A 19,934-nucleotide genomic window follows, 5' to 3' on the forward strand; every position below is an offset into this window, starting at 1 on the left:
AATAAAAACAAAGAAAATCCTTTTCAATGAAGGAAAGAAGTAGTTGCTCAGAGGTTCAACTTACTATAACTCCAAGACAACAAGGAAAAAGACTTTGATTCTTGTTATTTTGTGGGAAAAAGAAAAAAATAATCACAGATGTGAGTAATGTCTCTGACCTACATGAACCTATGCACTGACTGTACAAATCTTTGTATTATTGTGTCAAAGATGCAACAAGCAGCTGGGTGAGTGGTTCGCTGCTTACATTCATTTTTCTATTTTCCAGCAATTCCTACATGACACAGATTTGAGTGACAATGCACAGTTACATAGTGGGACAATAAAACAACATGATTTCCTTTACTGTTGTACATTTCTGAACTTCAGAGATAATTTTGCACAGCTCTCACATACCAAGCACTTAGTTTGTACAAGTCAAGAAGCAGCCATGTTTTCCCCTCTCTTTTTATTTCCCCATGTTATGCTTCTACTCTTAAAAAGAAACATATCCAACTAAACTAAACCAGCAGGCCTTTGTTGCACCAAAGCCCTGTTGCACCATACATGGAGCTTCATGTAGCCTATAGCAACACAGTTTTGAGGAGGCTGTTAACACTTGGCATCAACACAGTGTCGCTGCAAATATGATCACAGCTTTCCAGGACTGGCTTTAGTTTGTCAGTTCAAACCAGCCATAATAATTTATTTTAATGGGTCTGACTTGTAAGACACATGTTAACAACACCGGGACATTCTTCTATGTGATTCATCTTTCAACAACATATGAATAATATAAAAGAATTTGTCACAGGGCCAGCAGTGGGCAACAAAAAAACTAAATCATGCTGCATGATGACATTATTCTAATATGTGAGATTTATCACACTGATATCTGTCATTTAAGAGACATTTGAAAATGTTATGCATTAGATGCAATGTAAGAAATAAGAAAAATCAGGAACTAGCCTGCATGAATGGATTTATCTGTGACATTAGAGAGCAGGGTATGTGCACAAATGTGCTGCCAAAAGTCGCACAAACTGAGACTAGAACTAGTTCATCCTCACTCTGTAGGTCAGCATTTGATGTTCTTCGCTAAATTCAGATTCAAAAAAGTTTCTGTTTCAGGGGCTTCCAGTGGATAATAATCTGTTTGGTGCATGCAGAGCTCATCATGCATGATATTGATTGACGGCTAGAAAATAGCAACTAGCTTACTCGAGCTCCAGAAAAGCGGATGAAGTTGATAGGCTCAGAGATGGAATGTTTTCCACACCAGTGATTATTCAGAAACACTAAACATTGACCGTGCAATGCCAGTTTGCTTGACATGCGGCCAACACAAATGTTTTACGGGAGAGTCTACCATTCAGGCAGTGTACAACCGTTGGCTTTAACTCTTCAAAAGCGGGGTGAAAAGGCATGCTGCTTCATCTTGTGGCTCGTTTGTCGCTATGCAGGCGAATTGGATAAACTAGACTGGCTGTTAGGCAAAAAGTATCACAATATTATCAATTAATGAAAGGAACATTATTCAGTGTCATGAAAGAGAATGGCACTCATGTTCAACGCTTAAAACAGCTTTGTTCAGTTCAAAATTAATAGAAAATATTAAATCTGTTTATGAATGAGTTCACGTGAACAGTAACATACATTCTGTATCACCTTTGGCAGTGTTTTTTTCTTTTTTTGTCATGCAAAATAACTCCCAACATGCTCCATGTTATCTTGTGTTCTACTACACTAAAATACCAGTTTTTAATGCAAGGAATGTATTGGGAGCAGCTGTCAATTTTCTTGTAGTGATGGGCAGCACACAGGACTAAAGGATGGACCTAAAGTTTGAGCCGTGTCTCATGTACAGCCTGTTATCACATAAATATTGTGAAAACATTTCTATTTTGCTAGTGACACAGAAGGAAATTGGTGGTGGCAACTGAATTTGCAGATGTCAATTGTGAATTACTACTCTGGTGTTTTTCCATAACATTCTGAGATGGAAATGGAAAAACTCAGTTCTAGTAGTATATAGGTATCATTTTCAGCATGGCACATGTATAAACTGCAGCAGATGGACACTCTGATGTTGTGGGTAAAATGATCAGCTGTTCAGAAGTATTCGACAGGCATGATATTAAAAAATATATATATATATAGATATATCTATATCTATATATAGAGAGAGAGCAATACTTGGCATCACTGTTTAAACTTTCTTCTTCCAGAGTTTAACCTACAGAAGCACAGGGTGTTTTTTCTTAACTTAAATGAAGTGAAATGAAGAAGAAAATTATATTTTTTTAGATTTTGCTCTGTCTGACCTATTATCCATATCTCCACATGCTTTCATCCACCACAGTTTTGTTTATCACAATGATGTGTGTTCATTTTTGTGGTGGAACAACATGTTGTTATGAGAAAACTGTAACTTTGGGAGGTCTTTCCAGATTAAGTGTGGTACTGAATCTTATATTCTGACAAACACCAGAAACTGCACAGAGACAGTGTCATCAGCTGAAGTAAACATCAGATTTTTCTTGAACTGGTTGTAGCAGGTTACCGTTAGAAACTAATGTGTATAATACTGACTGCTCAACAAACTTAAACATGTACAAAAGGGATATTTTTAGTCTCTTCCATACACTGCAGCCGTGTTTCACACAACCACTGCATGATTGTCACTCTAATATGAGCGGTTGTGGAGATATGTTGTGAGAACATTGTTACTCCGTGAAGACTGTAATGTTACATCGTACTTTGTTTTCTGTTAAATCTCTCACATCTCTCTGCACTATTGTTCTACCTGTCAGGTTCACTTGCACGTCTGAATGGAGCTTGAGGAACTGTAACAGAAATGTGAAAGATGTTCGAATGACTAATGACTCAGGCCTTCACTTTAACAGAATGATAAAGCCATTATTGTTTGTATTTCATGTGTGAAAAGGGCTTAAACTAAAGAAAGCTTATATTTTATTTTCTCAATACAAAATTTAACATGTCATGCCAATATCGGGAGGGTTTTTTGTGATGTACTGAGTATATTTAAACTATTTTACTTGAATTTTACTTGATATGTATAATCCAAATTTTATTATTTAAATGAATTATTGCAAAATTAATCTCGTCACTTGTGTTGTGATTTTCTTATGTATTCACATTAATCATCTCACTTATGTCACATATTTGCACCAAGGTCATGTATTTGTCTTATACCTAAACTCAATATCTTATTTGATACAAGAAACATCTTACTCATATGATATAAAACAGTGACATCAATTCATTATATTGTTTGGAAACTAATAAATCTGGCTTGAAAATATCTATGATTATTACTTGCACATGTATGACAGGTTTTGGCGCTGCAAGGATGACTTGATTGTAAGCCATCCTTCCCCCTGGCACAATGCATTATGGTATACAGCTGCTGGGTTAGTAAACATCAGTTCTCCTCATCTATTCATTGTACACTGTGGGATACTTTGAGTCCAAGAATAAGAATGTCTCGCTCTACATTCAGACAGCTCTTCAAAATACCAAACTCACAATATAGTGAGTTTTGAGACACATCCAGGATCACATTGTTTTAGATCTTGTATCTATGCTGCTCTGCCACCATCAATGTGTCCACCTGAGAATCTGGTTTTAACACAGCAACAGTGACTCATTTCCATTGGCATTGTTTCTGTGGTTCCAGCATATAATTCCATATAATTCCAGCTAAGATTAAGAGGTGTTAAAGACAGTGAATGCTGTAAATTCAACCTATTCCCTTACCATGTCATACAGGGAAAATGTGATATTATCTTCATAAATAGCTAGAAATGCATGCCTCAGCACTGCACTGACATCAGGAGGTTCACTTGAATAATAAAACATTTGAAGTCAGGTTAACAAAAAAGATTTTTTTTATCTGGAAGATTTATCTATGCAGAAGCACTTGTTGAGCAGACTTTGTTAGTTATGTACAGTTCAAAGCAAAAGGTTTTATGCTACAGCATTCCTTCTGCTTTAGGAGGATCAAATGTGTCCAGTCAGAAGTCTGTAAAAGAAAAAACTCGGCTTGGGACGACCCAGGGCAGTTGATGGCCCCATAGAGATGGAACTATTTTCCAGAGTAACTCTCAATGTATCAAGTTAAAGCAATGATTCACTTCTCATTGTGAACTTAAGCACATGTAACCACATCAAAAAAAGAGTTTTGGTGCATATTCAATTGCTCTTCAAATGCCCATAGTATCAGATTTAGTGGCATCAAGTGGCAAAGTTGCAGATTGCAACAAGCTGAATGTCCCCTGTGTCACCATCCTTTTCCAAGTGTGTTGGGAGAGTTATGAACTTCGAATGGAACAGAGGCATAGTTAATGGTGTTTCCTGTACATCTGCAGGAGGACTGAATGGGCCATGCGTCAGAGACCTACAGAGGAATCCATGTGTTTTCTTAGTGTAATGGTTGACGTCCTTCATTTCGTAATAGTTACTATTAAATAACTCAAAAATAAGCTGAGGCTCATGTTTATGGTTTAATTCATTGACATTCCAGTGTTTGTAAGGATATTTCTGCTGAGTATTCTATGTACAATTTGCAGTTCCACTGAATGTCGCTGTGTCAACTTTTGCGTGTTTGAGTAGATACATTGTTTATTGACATGTGCAAAAACAAGCAACTATGCAATATCCTGGACACAATGAATCCCCTGACCTGAAATTAATTCATTAGGTTTAAAGCTGATGACAAATATATTCACACTGCTGCACGCATGACGTGGGACCAGAGAAGGAAAAATAGCCTGTACAGCCGTAACAGGATTCAGGCATCTTGAGAGGGAGGACAAGAAGGATCACGCCACACACAGAGGTATTGTTTTCTTCTTTGTATTAGTTGTGTTATTTGTATAATGCTTCTGTTGTGTAAGTCCAGACCCAGATTCTGATCCTCTTAATATCAGCCAGAACTCTGCATCATGGGACCAGTATTTTGTGGGTCTTGCAGCTGCCAGAGGGCCGCTGTGCAAATACTTCGGACACACACCCTGTACACAGAAAATCAAAATACACAACACTCATACAGGAAGGATGTGTTTATTTGTTAGAGAGTTCAGTGAGAAGGGAAGAAATTAAATGTTTGAACATATTGCAGCCCTTAAACTCACACATACTAAGTGTGCACATGTGTATGTGTGGGGTGGGTGGGGTATTTGCTGAGTAATCACGACATGATTATGGTGTTAAGAGAGACGCAGACATTTATAAGCTTGACAATTCCATTTTAACCAATAAAATCTCTGCCCAGATCAAAAAAAATCATTTCCAAAAGGCTAAATCTCGTCTCTCGGAATTTCCTCATATGAACACTGAGCATTCCAGACACTAATTATCCTGACTGAGTTCAAGGCAACTAAAGAGGAAGTTAAGTTTGATTATGAAGCATTAAACCCCATTAGAGAGCATTAGGTAAATATTGTTGAGAACAGAAGATATGGATAGGGTGTTATTAAACCATAAAATGGGTTAGTGTGTCACAGAGTGCAAAAAAACTAAAACAAAAGAGAACGAAAGGAGGTTATGAGGAGCAAGGATGTTATATCATGAATAAAAGTGATTTCACAAGACCTTCTAGTACTAATAAAAACTGTGAGATGGTCATGCTTAAATTCCTCAACATTTATTTACTGTTGTTGACAATCAGCCCTTATTCCTTTTGTAACACTGAGCATTTCAGCCATTTCTCCATCCACATGCAGAGTATAGAGCGCTCTCAGATAAATGTCATCTTAGATCTGTCAAGATGAGAAAGGACAGTTTATTGTTCCCCCAGGAACAGTCACAACCAAACATATTCCAGGTTAGAGTCCCTCTCTTCCTCTGTTGTGACTCAGATGACCCTTTATACCCTCTTGGAAGTCATGACATGGAGACACCTCTGATCTCTCTCAGTGTGTCACTCCTCCGATTACCTCGACCTACATTTGCACACAGTTTCATTTCATTGTTTCATTGTTAAGCAGCAGCAGCATTAGAAAAACTAAATTAATTATTTTAGGTTTAAAACAGCTGTAACCAATATATCCAGATTTAAATTTTACAATATATTACATTAATATGTCTGTGGAAGTGGTTGCCCATGTCCTTATGAGGAATAACTCACAACACTTCAGTTCCTCCGAGTCTCTTATTGTTCTAATAAAGAATTTTATTATGTTGATTTATTCTTTAATCTCACTGATCTTATGGTGTAATTTTCATCGAACAGCAAGTGGCTGTTTTTAGTGTGAATAGTAGTAATTATTGCCAAATCTATTCACTGGGGGTGGTCAGTTTTTAGCTCGGCTTTTGGTTGGCACTGATTCCTGTTAGAAAATCTGGCTATTATTCATCACTTTGTTCCACTGTTGTCACTATATTTTGTTTGATAGCTGGTCGCTGCTGTGCAGAGAGTGCAGAAAGTAGAGCAATGAAAGCATCCTAATACACCGGAGTGAAAAGTTTCCATTTCAGCTTTTAAAAGACCACAGATATGGATAATCTAAATTTATTTCACCTTGTTGTTTTATGTCATTCTAAAGCCATGGGTACACATAATTTCAGAGTGCCTGAGCAAATGCTGTAGTACACAAAACAAATACAAATTTAGTAAAGAATGAATAAACTGTTTTTTTCTCTTTGCCTAGGTTTTGGTATCAATTTGGTATCAAAACTATTGTATGTGGTTGGAGTTAGTGCGAGATCATGATCTGGCTTTAAATACAGCCTTGTAGAATTCCTGCACAGTCCCAGCAAAGCTTCACATTAGCTCTGTTTGCAAAAAACCTGGGTAGGAAGTTCGACCCCTGAACCATATCAACATATGCCAAAGTCTCTGTGGGCAAGTTTCTGAACCTTAAGTTGCCCCTGATAGTAAACGTTATGCCTTGCATGGCAGTGCACTGTCACTGGTGTGTGACTGTATGTTTGACAGTAAATTATTAAAAGTGCTTTGTAGAACTGCTTAGATTAGAAGGCTCTTTATAAGTGCAGGTCATTTACCATTCAGAATGATGGTTTCTAAGTCTGAGATGTCCATGCTTGATTCATTTCTTAGCTGCAGGAATCTGCGGTGACTCTCAGTCAGAAAAAACACGTTGATCTGAAGACATTAAAAACACCACAATTTAAATTTAAGTCTTCATGTCTTTGTTAATCCCCTTTCATTTTTTAGGCTTCATTCTCACTTCTTCCCTCATCTTCTAGCCATCCTTTGTTTGCTTTTAGGATTACAACCTTACATGTGCAAATGCAATATCTTTCAAAATTAGGCCTAAAACATAATTATGATCCTTACGATATATATTATTTTGTCCCCTCTTTCCACAGTATTTGTAGCTGCACCATGGTTGCACTAAAAATCCACATCTTCAGACTGTATCAATTTCTTGCCATGAATTAAATAAAGATTTTATCAGTTAAATGCAAAAGAGGCTGTTCTGCAGGCTGTGGGTGCAGAAAAAGACGCCTTGTAGGAGACAGATAAGGTGTGCTAAATAACACCTTTTTATCTTTTTGTTCCATTAAACTGTATTTGAATTTTACCGTTTATCTGTTTGATAGCAGATGAAAACGTGAAAATTATGGAAGATGGAGATGCAAAGGAAAACTGCTAAATTAATTCCTTAATTTAAACAAATAAGCAGAATAAAGGTCATCTCCATCTATGAGCACACACACACAGACCTACTGCCAGTCTGAGGCATCCCCGGAGCAGGGATTGGACGAGAAGCAGAGAGAGAGCGCGCAAGTCTTTCCCATCGCTCCATAGCTGTTGTACTACAGTTGCTCTGAGGGGAATGTGAGAACAGGGTGGCGATGATGACTGGCCACATGGATTCTTAAACCACCTCATTTAGTCAATAATAGCTCTCATGTCAACTTTTGTCCCACACAGGCACACACGCTACTTTAACTAACCATCGTGAACCGTAAATGGATTCAAGGCTCCAAATTGGACCGGTGATCCCGACACCGGACGCGACCGCACGCGCACCCTGGAATATCAGCTCCATCAACCCGCACCGGCTCATAGAGCTGTCCCCGGTAGCTACAGCAGAAAGTATTCAGGTACAACTCTTATGTTTTTTTGGGTTTTTTTGGGCTGCTTGAAGGACAGTAGCTCTCGGTGTGAATGGAGAGCTTTTGCGCTTCTGTAGCGATGCGCCACAAAATCTGATCCAAGAGCAGCCAAACACAAACTCACCACAGCTGGAAATGTTTACAGAGCTGTGGACCTCGTTCTTCTACCATAGCGTTCATTCATTTTCAGAATTATATTATTAGAGAACGACATGTTAACTCTGACTGACTGATTGTATGACTGATTGAATGACTGAATGAATGAATGAACGAATGAATGAACGAATGAATGAGACTATCCTCTCCTACGCGTCTCTGCTCCGTTCATTCAGCATCGGACCTGAATGAAGGCAGGATGCGCAGCGCAAATCCATACATCTATAGTTGTCCCGCAATTTATGTTGATTAGGGTTGTATAGACTTGTTACAGGTGCAATTGTAAATTTAACAGTGGAGTTTATTTTCATGTGCGTCGAATTTAGCCTAGAACACGTGTGGTTTACTTGTATGTGTGACTATTGTGGTCAATATGTGGACATCATCCTCTTTAATAACCTAGAGGACCGTTAATGACTGTAGTTGTTAAATAGCGTTTACAACCACTGCATTACCAAGCCAACGATATTCCAATTTGTGTCCTTATCTAAGTTGTTTAGTTTATAATTGACTTTATCGCCTTTTTGGAGGATGTTCTGAAAAGCATAAACCATCACCTGTCTCACCTGATTTGCAATAAATCAGGTTGAATATTTGCAACTTTTAAGTTTATTTATCAAGTTTCTTTCGTTTTCATTCATTCATGGAAAGTGCAAAACACATGTTTGCAGTTTGGGTTGTGAAAGATGTTTGCTACCATGTCTCATGGAAAAATAAGTCCTCTATCTCCCTCTCTGTTTGAGAGTGGGATTAGTTTACCCACAGCCTTCAGAGAAATCCTTTAGACTTCACCCCTGGACTGTTGTACGTGTTGAATAAAAAACATGAAAAGATACTGTTTTAAGTTTGTCCAACAGAAGCCCAGATTGACTAAATGATCTGAGGCAGAAAGACCCTGAAAGACTATTGGTTCATTGCTGCAGTAACTGCAGCTCAACAAGTGGGAGTGATTCGGTCCCAGTTCTAACTTTAAAGCTGTGACCTGCAGGGTTGAGTTGACGTTGATTTTGTGGTCTGGTGTTCATGATGGGAGCGCAGGGAAAGCTGATACTGAAGCTGAGCCCAGGGGGTAGCTACTGCAGACACAGATTGGATCATCCAGCTAGAAATGTGAGGTTTCTGTGAAAAACTTTCGAGGTTTTTTACATTCCTCTTTCAAGCTCTTCTTTCCTTTAACTACTGTTTATTACTCCTGTCCCTTTCAATTTCATCTATGATATCTGCACAATCCTAAAAGTATGGGTCCAATTTGTGAGTGCTGCTTCTGTGCGAGTGCAATTTTTCTGGCTTGCAAGCACACGCACGCATGCACTTGAGCGGGTATGCGTTGGGGGAACTAAAATGGCGTATCAATATTTGTCTTTAAAATGACATAGTGATATTGTATCAGTGGGTGGCCTTAGTGATCTTTCTTAATGTACAAATAGGTTGATTGAGGACTTACTGGTGATGTGTGGCTGATTTTGTAAGTTTCAGTTGTGCAGCTCCTGTGGTATTAATCAGTATTGTTAAGTCTCTGAACAAGTGAAGAAAATGGCCTGTTACTACCCAGAGCAGGCAGAAAATACTGGGTGGCATATATATAGGCAGAAACTGAGCGATGACAAGGAGATTTCCCCAATATATCATTGTAAATATACTCTAATTTCACAATTTTAGATAACAAAATAGGATTTTTGTTTTGCAGCTGCAAAACAAAATATTATTAGGTTTCCCCTTCACACTGCAAAGTTCTGGTCCTCTACCATCGCTGAAATTCCAAACGCCATCATATAAGTCGTTTGTTCGTACCTTCAAATATGACCAATAACTGCGTCCTATAAAATTTGACCTGGATGTGGCAGGTGGGAAACACGATTTATATGAACATTTCCCTACGGATTCAAATGACTAAAGTCTTCCATGTTAAAAAATGCGTAAAATGTTAAATTTCTAAAGATGTACATCCACGTAGCATACAGTCAAGCTGAGCATTTGCTAAATGAATTTTATGGACAAGACAAGGAGTCACTATATGGATGAACACTTTTACTAATAGTGCGATTGTTTGCAATCATGAACTAACAGTAATCTAACAAAACAGATATCAAACAGTACAACGCTGACTACTGCACAAAGAATGACACTTTTAATTAACTTAATACACTCTCAAACACAACCATGTGGTGTAACAACCTGCTGGGAAGGCTCCGTCCAGATACTCCACCGACACATTACAGTACATTCTTTTAACGACATGACCATCACCTTCATGGACCCCATTTTGGAAGGAAACATCACGTTATGATGAACCTTTGTCACATTCTGGTTATTTTAATCAGTATCATCCCTTCGTTAAAATTAGAAATCAAAACTACTTTGGTTAGAAAACAAACACGGTTCGTAATCAATTATTCTTTGTGACAGTCACCATCATGTATTCAATTTTTACACTTCACATTCAGTTCCACAGCTACCAGAGGTCGAACATTCTCCAAACTTAATTATTTGTAGTATAAAGACTTTTTCGGAAGGAGGGCAGTCTCCAAAACACAGCCGCCAGAGTGGAAGGATGTCAGAGGTGGCTGACAAACAGTAAGCAACCATTTTCTTCACAAAAAAAATGTCACACATTTAACACAGGATAAAACAATTTCATAGTTTTAAACAATATAAAATATTTTCACCCAATCATCTTGTATTTGACATGAGACAGCTGTGCCCCCTAATGCATGTGTCGTATACCTGAGTTTGTCCTCCTTACAAAACAAGCTGATATTACATCCTAGAGTTACTCATGAAAAATGAGTAACCTCAACTGGCCATGTTAGGAAATGCATGTAAGATATTCGGTTCACCCATTCTGCCTTTTTCCCGAACCTGACCAAGAATTTTTGATCCTAACCAAACAGCCAGTGAGAGCAAATAGTCCTAAAACTAAAATGAGACAAAGTGGCCTGAGAAAATGTCAAAATATGGTACCGAGTCTTATCCGTTGTCTGTGTTTCTGAGAATGCAAACTGTTGTCAGTGGGGTTTTTTTGGGTTGAACATGACAGTGTGCCATTTAGGCTGGATGATTTGTTTGTCCTCATGTATTTCAGGCTCCTGTTTCTGATCTGCCTTTACTGATTTCGCCAAGAAGGTTTAAATCTGGTTCTGCTGAAGGTTTAATCCTTTTAAAACAGTTTTTTTCTCACCTCTGTCACCAAGTACTTATCAAAGGAAATTTATTGGATATATTCTAAATGTATTTAGATTACTATTTCAGCTGAAACTGAATTAAACTGAAGTAAAAGCATGGCATTGTCTTCATTGCCTAATATCACCCATCTCATCCTACCTTTCTTCTAGTATCTAATGAAAGAGTTTGTCCCTTGGGAGCAAATGATGTGTTCTGTTCATTAGCATTCAGTAGGTGCAGGAGTGAAAGAAGACAACCAAGGTTAAGTCAGTCAACTACAAAAAGAATGCAAGAACACGAGACTTTAATTGAGTAGAGAGATAATCTAAAATTAATGAAATAAAAAATGAGATTTTCTGAATTCATTGATCTCAAGTCAGTTCCTGTTGAAAGTCAGCTTTTACTTAGTCAGCCATGTAATATAGATTTTTGAGCACCTTATCTTAAATAAACAGCTCTCATCACTTTGTAGGAGTCAAACTTATTTTTTGCTTTCCTGAAACCAAAAGGCTTTATTGGTTTGGACTGAGCAGTTGAAAGAAGTAAAACAATTACTGTGAATGCCACTGTAGGGCATTAGAAGAGGCTTTTTATATAAAAAGTCAGGTTTGCTTTTATGTCATACCACCACTTTTTGTATATCACAACACCAACTACTTAATTTTGAATTTGACTGGATGACAAACTAAACTTTCTACGTGTAGTTTGCATGTGCACAATCCAAAAACGTCATGTTCAACCTGATCTTATGAAAAGATATTGTTACAGGCTATTTATGAGTTTTTGTAGCATCATTTCATGCTTTGTACTGTGAGAGGATGGCACACTGCCCTTTACTTTTACCCCAACCCTCACTGTTTGGTGTGTTATTTTAATGGCATAAAGTGACTAACCAAAAGCTTAAATTGCATCTAAATGGGAAAAGTGCCCAAAGGCATTGGGCACTTTTAGTGCTATTTGTGTACTTTGCCATCAAATCATGTTGTCATGTTAAGTTAACTGGTGATTCTTCATTTGCAGAGTTGGATCGTGCATGGCTGTCTGTCACTCTGTGTTCATTTTGAAATGTATGGTTCAAGGTTTGTTCTCGCCAAATGTCAGCTAAGATGAGCTACAGCTTCCCCAAAGCCTTCATAGGATTTAAAGGGTATAGCATATTGATGGATAATATTGTAGTTAAAAAATGCATGTGAACATTTGAAACTAAATGGTGCTGAGACAAAGAAACACCTTACATGATTGAAAAGAACAATCAATATCAGATGCGTTCACTGTTCTAGAAATTAAGCAGTCAGTGTCTTATCTGGAGTAACAAGCAGTCAGCGCTTTTTGTTTGGAGAATCAGGGAGGAATTTTAATGAGTAAACACGCTAACAGATACTCAGAACAGAATCACCAGATGGTGAATTTTTCAACATGTAAAAGGGCTCAAACCTCTAATGTTTCACAGTGGTTTGAGTGGACGCTATGTTGTGGATCGTTGCTATGTTGCTTTTGCTCAGGACTGTTACTGTACATTGACTAAGTCTGTGTAACATGGTCTGAAATTATGTTGCAATACAAACAATGCTATGTAGACTATTGGGAATGCTGCCAGTCAGATGTTCTCTGGTTGACAAAATACAGTGACAATGTAAACTCAAAAGCGAATATCTGTGTCCAGCTCGTTTTGTACGTTTAGCAGAGTGAGTGGAACTCAGTAGGCAGTAATCCAGGAAATGGATATTTTGATGAGAAATTTTAATACAGTAGCTTATTTTTTATTTCTAACGTGCAAAATATTGATGAAACAGCGAGTGAAAGTGAAAGTAAAAGGTGACTGAAAGCCAAAATGGCCCTTCAAAGTAAAGTTGAAGTTACTAATAACACAAATGGTTAGGACAGGGCTCTTCCCAATCGTGTGTGTACCGCCATCTTCGACCACCTCTAACCAACAAATCTCCAAATCTTTGGGCTTTAAATATGAAGCAATTGTTGATTTGTAGATGTAAATCTATAAACACTTGCAGTGTTGCAAGTATTTGTGACTATTTCATGTTTTGCCATCATACTGGTTTGTTCCGGCTGGGAACACACTAACTACTTACAATCACTTCAGCCAACACCACTTCAGGAAAAAATGGCTGGATATGCCCTTAAAAACAGCTTCATGCAAACCAGAATTGTACATTTTTGGTGCCTATTGTACATCACAGAATGTGTAACCTTATTTATGTGCAGACACAGCTCCTGGGTCCAAATGCTGTAACACTGAGTCACACTCAGTCTATGCCTTTCTGAGGCAGAATGATATCTCAGTGACTACAGCATCTGAAAATAAAAAGAACTTGCTTATAATGCTCTAAATTAACAATTTAACTGATTATTAAAATGTACTCATTTTTTTTTCATGTTACGGGACACCCTCTAGGTATTATTGATTCAAACATGGAGGGGGCATTGCTCAGCACGTAGTGGCCATCCTCCTCCAGCGCTCAATCCCAGCCCCTCCAAGTGTTCATGGGCAAGATGTTGTGAGAAAAATAAAATGCTACATATACACAGAATAAGATGTACTGTATTTAGTGTATAGGTGAAAGAGAAACACATTGCAAAGTGCTTTGTGGAATTTAAACAGGTTAAAAGAAGTAATGTAAGTGCTGACCATTTATTAAATTAGTCCTGGCTGGTCCAGTGTACTTTTCCATCATCAAAGAATCCATCTGTAACATAAGCACATGTTCATACCTATGTGTTGCTCATACATGTATGTGTGGATGTGTTCAGTTTAATCAAATCAAACTGAGTGGTCTTTTCCTTTCCTTCCTCTCCTGTCTCTCACAATCTTCTTAACCCTTAATCTTCACTGTCTACCTCTCTCAGTTTATTTGTCTTTGTCTTATTCATATGACCATGCATCAGATAGGCAACCATCATATATTTACATTTATATTACATGCTCTCCACTGATGGAGAACAACCCAGGAAGTGCAGTGGCCATCGGACACATAATGTATCGAGAGATATAACCACCCACCATTTTCTTTAAATCCCTTAAAAAACACAGAGGAGACTTCCCCAAGCAGCTCATTGTGCCCTTCCCTCCTGCTCTGCCATGTGATCAGCATTAATCTGGCCCTGAGCAGCTCGAGCTTGGAAACAGGTGACATGATAGAAATCAGAAGGAAGGCAAGGAGTGATCACGAGATTTAGTGACCAGAGGAACAGACGTGAGAATAGATTGGCAATCAGCGGTGACACTGAAAGAGAAAGAGATCAAGCAGGGCAAATGGCAGGGATGTGAAAAAGGAGATTGGGGAGGGATCTGAGTAAGAGAGGAAGAAGAAATAGAGAGTGATCGACTACAGCACTGATGACAACGCCAGACTGGATCATAGTGTGTCTACATTCCACACTATACGTACATCCACTACTTCCCCATCCCCATGACCTTTTCACTCATTTGCTTACATAACCATGTTCCATTGTACAGTTAAAATGTCTTCCATAGGTGCACAAGGTTGTCACTGCAAGGTTGTCACTGCAGAAATGTAGGACTGCTGAAACAGATATCGGACAAATATCCTGAAATACGCACACACGCACGCTTAAATGTGCCATCCAGGATTAATCGAAGGTTATGTGTGTTTGTTGCTGTTGATCAGTGGGGAATCTGTGGAAGATTTAGCTCAGTAGAGGGAGTACTGGTGATGAAGTTTATCCATAGTGTGGGTGGGTGTGCAACAGCTTGAAAAAAGCATAGTGAGAGACAAAAGGAAAGCGCTCATGCAATTTAGTGTGTGAATATGTCTGAGGTGAATTCTGAAGTGAAGCTGTGAGCTCTCAGGTGCGACCACTCAGAGGAGGAAATGTGCTGCAGTCATACGAGAGCTTTTCATTGACGAACCAAACACAAAAATCATATTTTTCAAGTTTTTTTGTTCTTTCAAATGGAAAATTGTCATGATGAGATTAGTTAATCTTTTTTAACTTTAATTCAACTAATATTTTCTTTGTATTCTTAATTTAAATGTTCATATCTACAATTAGCTCCATTTTAAAAACACTAACAAAACGAAAAATATGGTTTATCACAAAACCTTATGTAAAACTTTGACAAAAACAACAAAAGAAGAAAAAACCTTCCAAAACACACACACACAAAAGAAAACACAAAAGCATAAGACAACAAATCTGAGTTTTTCTCGGTCTAACTTGGGTTACGAGACGCGTTGTATTAGCCAGATGTGGCTGAAAAGACTTCTATCCCAGCTTTGACACAAGTTACAGCGAGTGTTGTTGGAGCCAAATGTGGCTCAAAAGCCCAAAGAAGATGAAGATTTGGGCCAAATCAGGTGGGTATGTGTCTGTGTTGGCAGCCACTTCACCATCAGTCCGGCACTGTTATTCAAGGCAAAATATAATGTGAGCCATAAGAAAACTGCAGATATGAGCCGCATTGTTTTTTCTGTGCTGCTCCGGGATGTGGTTTAATGTTAAGACCCATTTAATGTTTCATTTAAAATGTGGATCTATATAGGCTGTATGCAACCAGCAAGAAGCTTTCAGCACATCATCATGGGAGCAGTGGTATGCATTAATGCAAAACTAGAAAATCAAGTTTAATGCTGTGTGGCACATGCACAAGAACTCCAACCATACCAAAGGATCAATGTGACCTCTACTTCTCCATTATATAAAATAAAAGCTGTGCTGTGTCTTAATTCTAGAAGTTGGATCACTCAGCATGTTACAGGTCGGTAAAACAGAGCATTGGCAGTTATCTGCATATTCTCGGATTTTAATCTGTGTAAATCCTGGATAAGTCTACATGTGAGCATTGACGTAACACCTTTGAAAAAATCAGTAGAAAAAAGGCCCACTGTTTAACATCTTCTCACTTGTGACCAGAGTTGTTTGTCTAACTTTATTTTCACCAGAAGAATGCTCATTGGGATGCATCAAAACTACTCTGCTCGGGTTAGGAAAAGGTCAAGGTTGGAGTTACAATGCGCCCTTTCACAACGTTAAACACATGCTAGAAAGCTCAGTTTCCTTGTTTACAGGGTGACGAGTCTGAGTCGAGAGTTAACATTCACAAACACCCCATGCTGTGGAACAACAGTCTTGAGGAAGAAAACAGGGTCAGAGGCCATGGCTTATCAACACTTCTAGCAGGCTCTAAGTGATCATTGACAAGTTCTACCTTTTTCTGATTTTATACTCTCAAATCCCTTAAAAGCATTATTTATAGAGAATGAATTTGTTTCAATGAGATTTCACTCACACTGAGGCGAAAAATAGATGCTCTGTAATTCTAATGCTTTCTTTAATACTACCATGTGCATCTCAGTTCAGCATTTGAAGGTGTACCAATGAGCTTCATGAGCGTGGACCATTTATGGTCATGTACAGGTTCAGTACATTAAATGTCAAGTACAGCATTGTTCACACAACTCGGTCTCAAAGCAAAACATGAAAAAACCATGAAACCAAAATCTTTGTAGTCATGCTGATGGACAGGAATGGGGCAGTTTATTTTGCTGCCACTCAGCATGACTGTCAGAGCAGTGGATTTCAATAGAACATTTTTTTCCGTGTGTCCGGTTTGTTTCCTGTCTTTTGCCAGAACAAAGAAAACTTTCTGTTTTCACACAAGGCACATATTCTTTGACCCTAATAAAGCAGTTTTTAATCTTAACCAGTTATTTCATAATGTCTAATCTAGAGAAAGAAACAAAAAAGTTCAAAGCAAAGTGTAGAAAGCAGTCTTGTCAACTTATCGGATTTGGTGTCAGCTTTAGCTGCTTTTTAAAAATATATTGATCTGTGAGGACAGGATCTACTATATACTGTGTACTGCTGTGCATTCTAGTAACTTGGAAGCACCACTGCTGCAGCACCACTAGCACAACAAAAAGGAGGAAGTGACATATGTCAACTGCTTCTGCACAGGAGCTGATAGATCTATAATTCTATTATCTATCATTTTGAGAAAAGAGACAAGACATTTTGCCATTTCTAACTTTCTTTCTGAGTGATCATCATAAAGGTAAATGTCTAAAATCACAGTGGATTTGATCAAGATTCAATTCAAGCCGATCAGAATCCTTGCAATGGCTTTATTAACTGGCTGCTTTTTTAGTCACAACTTCAGATATGTTTCACCATCTGACAACAGAAACTAAGGAATATGTGAAAAACAACAGCTTTATTGGGAATGCGTCAGTATAAATATACAGCGCATGTGAGCTGCGAGAGTAATGGATGAGAAAACAGATGGAGGGCTGGGATTAAACAGTATCGAATGTGATGTGATCACATCATCAGTATACTAATTAGTTTATTTTATAAAATGCTCATTCGCACGTTTTTAGCAGATTAGCTACATTATAGTAAAAATAGCTGGCAACACTGGTAGAAAGTGTTTTGTTAGACAGGACACAAAATCTAAGCTCCAGAAACAAACCCCTTCAACCTCGAAAAGTGGACTTTTTTCTCCTAAATCTAACAATGACAGTATCTTGAAAGGCCCTGAGACTATATTCATCTGTGCAGCTATTTTTGTTTCTACAACTAAGGTTTGTTACGTCTTTACAAACTTCCGTGAGACTGTGTTGGTTTATTACAATATATTTTTCTCATTTTGCTACAGCGTCTAAGTTATTCCTGAAATATTTTGACTACTTTAAGTCTTACTAATTCTAATTCTGGGTGGAATGATAATTTTCTGTGCTATACAAGATTGAACCATTCAAAAGTCCTTCAGAGCAACCATGAAATCAGCATTTTCCAACAAAGTCCTTTGCTTGTCTGTGATCAGGGTGCCACGGTCCCAGGCTACCCATTTCCAACGGTGGACGTCCCAGCCCATGCTCACTACACCATTGGCGTGGTCATCCTTGCAGTGGGCATCACAGGCTTGCTGGGAAACTTCCTGGTCATATATGCTTTCAGCAGGTATCTTATTTTCGATTTCAGAAATACTTTTGTGATCAAATATGTTGTCTGATTTATTCATTGTTCAGTTTTGAAGACAGAATTCCAACAGCTGTGTGTGTTTGTGCTCAGGAGTCGGAGCCTGCGGACACCATCCAACATCTTCATTATTAATCTTGCCGTCACAGACTTTCTCATGTGTCTCACCCAGACGCCCATCTTCTTCATCAACAGCATGCACAAACACTGGATCTTTGGAAAGAAAGGTAACACATTCAGATACACATGGTTTTACGCTACAATTTAAGATAATTTGGTACAGCAGCCGCAACAAAAACTCTGTATTTCATACACTCTTTTATATATTTCAGTACACATATTTTGAATTCCACATGGACCTGTGGTGTTAACCTTACCCTTTTCAGTGTGACCTTCAATAAAGATTCTACACACACACATGCACACACAGAAAACCTGCCATCCTTTATCATCCATTTGTTCCCTAATGCAAAAGACAGCACCGCAGGCTTAACCTGCAGTATCCAAATTCTGTTGATCTCGAGGTCCGTGCAAGACTACGTGTTTATGGGTTAGGGTTTTACATAAGCACATTTAGAGTAGGGTTTACAGCAGTACAGGGTCTGTCATACATCAGAACGCAATCTATTTGGAAAAGTGAGAGGTAGCGCTCAACACAGGCTGCTTCAGGAGTTGTTCTGACCTTGATGACAACAGTCAATTTACTGCAGGAAAGCTTTTGATTTCTTTATTCTTTTTTAAAGTCACTATCGACGTCAACTAACTGACTAACTTTTTAAAGACAGATCTGTTTATACACCTTCTCTTGCACTGATTCAAATGTGGCAACATTTCATGTTCAATGATGGAGCTTTTCAGTAGCATTGTGGCTCTTGCAGTAAAGAGCTGCTACTCGTCTCTAGTAGTCTTTCCCCAAATATTCATCATCCCTAAAAGGAGCAGCTGTGTTAACCTCATTTTCGTCTACAATGCCAACAGATTCAACACTTTTTTATTTTTTTTAATGACTCTTTCCAGACACTTCTACTCTGTGAATGAATGGGTATTATAGTCAGTCAACAAATCTAATCATCTGAAGAATATTCCTCTTTGTGTTCTGGAACCTCCTGATTTATGAAAGAAAAGCTGTTTTCACTGATATTTTTAGAGTCTCAAGTGTATCGTTACATCCAGACATTTCAAGGTATAAATAAAAACATATATGTAGATATAGATCTATATAGATATGGATATATATATATAATATTGATAAACAGAATATTTTCTGTTTATTTTCTATTTTTAAGGGTATAATCCTTGCTCAACTATTTACTTTTTATTTATTGAAATGTATGACAAGATCTTAAATCTGACTGACATTCTATACAATCTAATTTTATGCCAAAATTGTTACAATGATATGGTGAAATATTAAATGTTGCAGGTTGGGTATGACACGGTCAAAATGTTTTACATTTTTATAATAACCTTAGCATGAACAACATATTAACACGCTAACCTACTATTCACTCATGTTACCTCTCTGCTTGACTTCATTATTGTAAAAATATTTTTTGTTTTTCTTAATTTTT

General features: G+C 37.9%; 1 protein-coding gene across 1 annotated transcript in view; it reads left to right on the top strand.

Annotated features, from left to right (window-relative positions):
- Positions 1–7,941: 7,941 nt before the first annotated feature.
- The window catches only part of LOC140278252 (melanopsin-A-like), a 34,347-nt gene continuing 22,354 nt past the window's right edge, over positions 7,942–19,934 (top strand). Inside the window, exons 1-3 of the mRNA XM_072373217.1 lie at positions 7,942–8,076; positions 18,209–18,345; positions 18,457–18,590. Of these exons, the coding sequence (XP_072229318.1) occupies positions 7,942–8,076; positions 18,209–18,345; positions 18,457–18,590 (406 nt within the window). The remainder of the gene's footprint in view (positions 8,077–18,208; positions 18,346–18,456; positions 18,591–19,934) is intronic.

Source organism: Leuresthes tenuis, unplaced genomic scaffold, assembly GCF_036924035.1.
Source record: "Leuresthes tenuis unplaced genomic scaffold, fLeuTen1.0.hap1 SCAF_20, whole genome shotgun sequence".
NCBI lineage: Eukaryota > Metazoa > Chordata > Actinopteri > Atheriniformes > Atherinopsidae > Leuresthes > Leuresthes tenuis.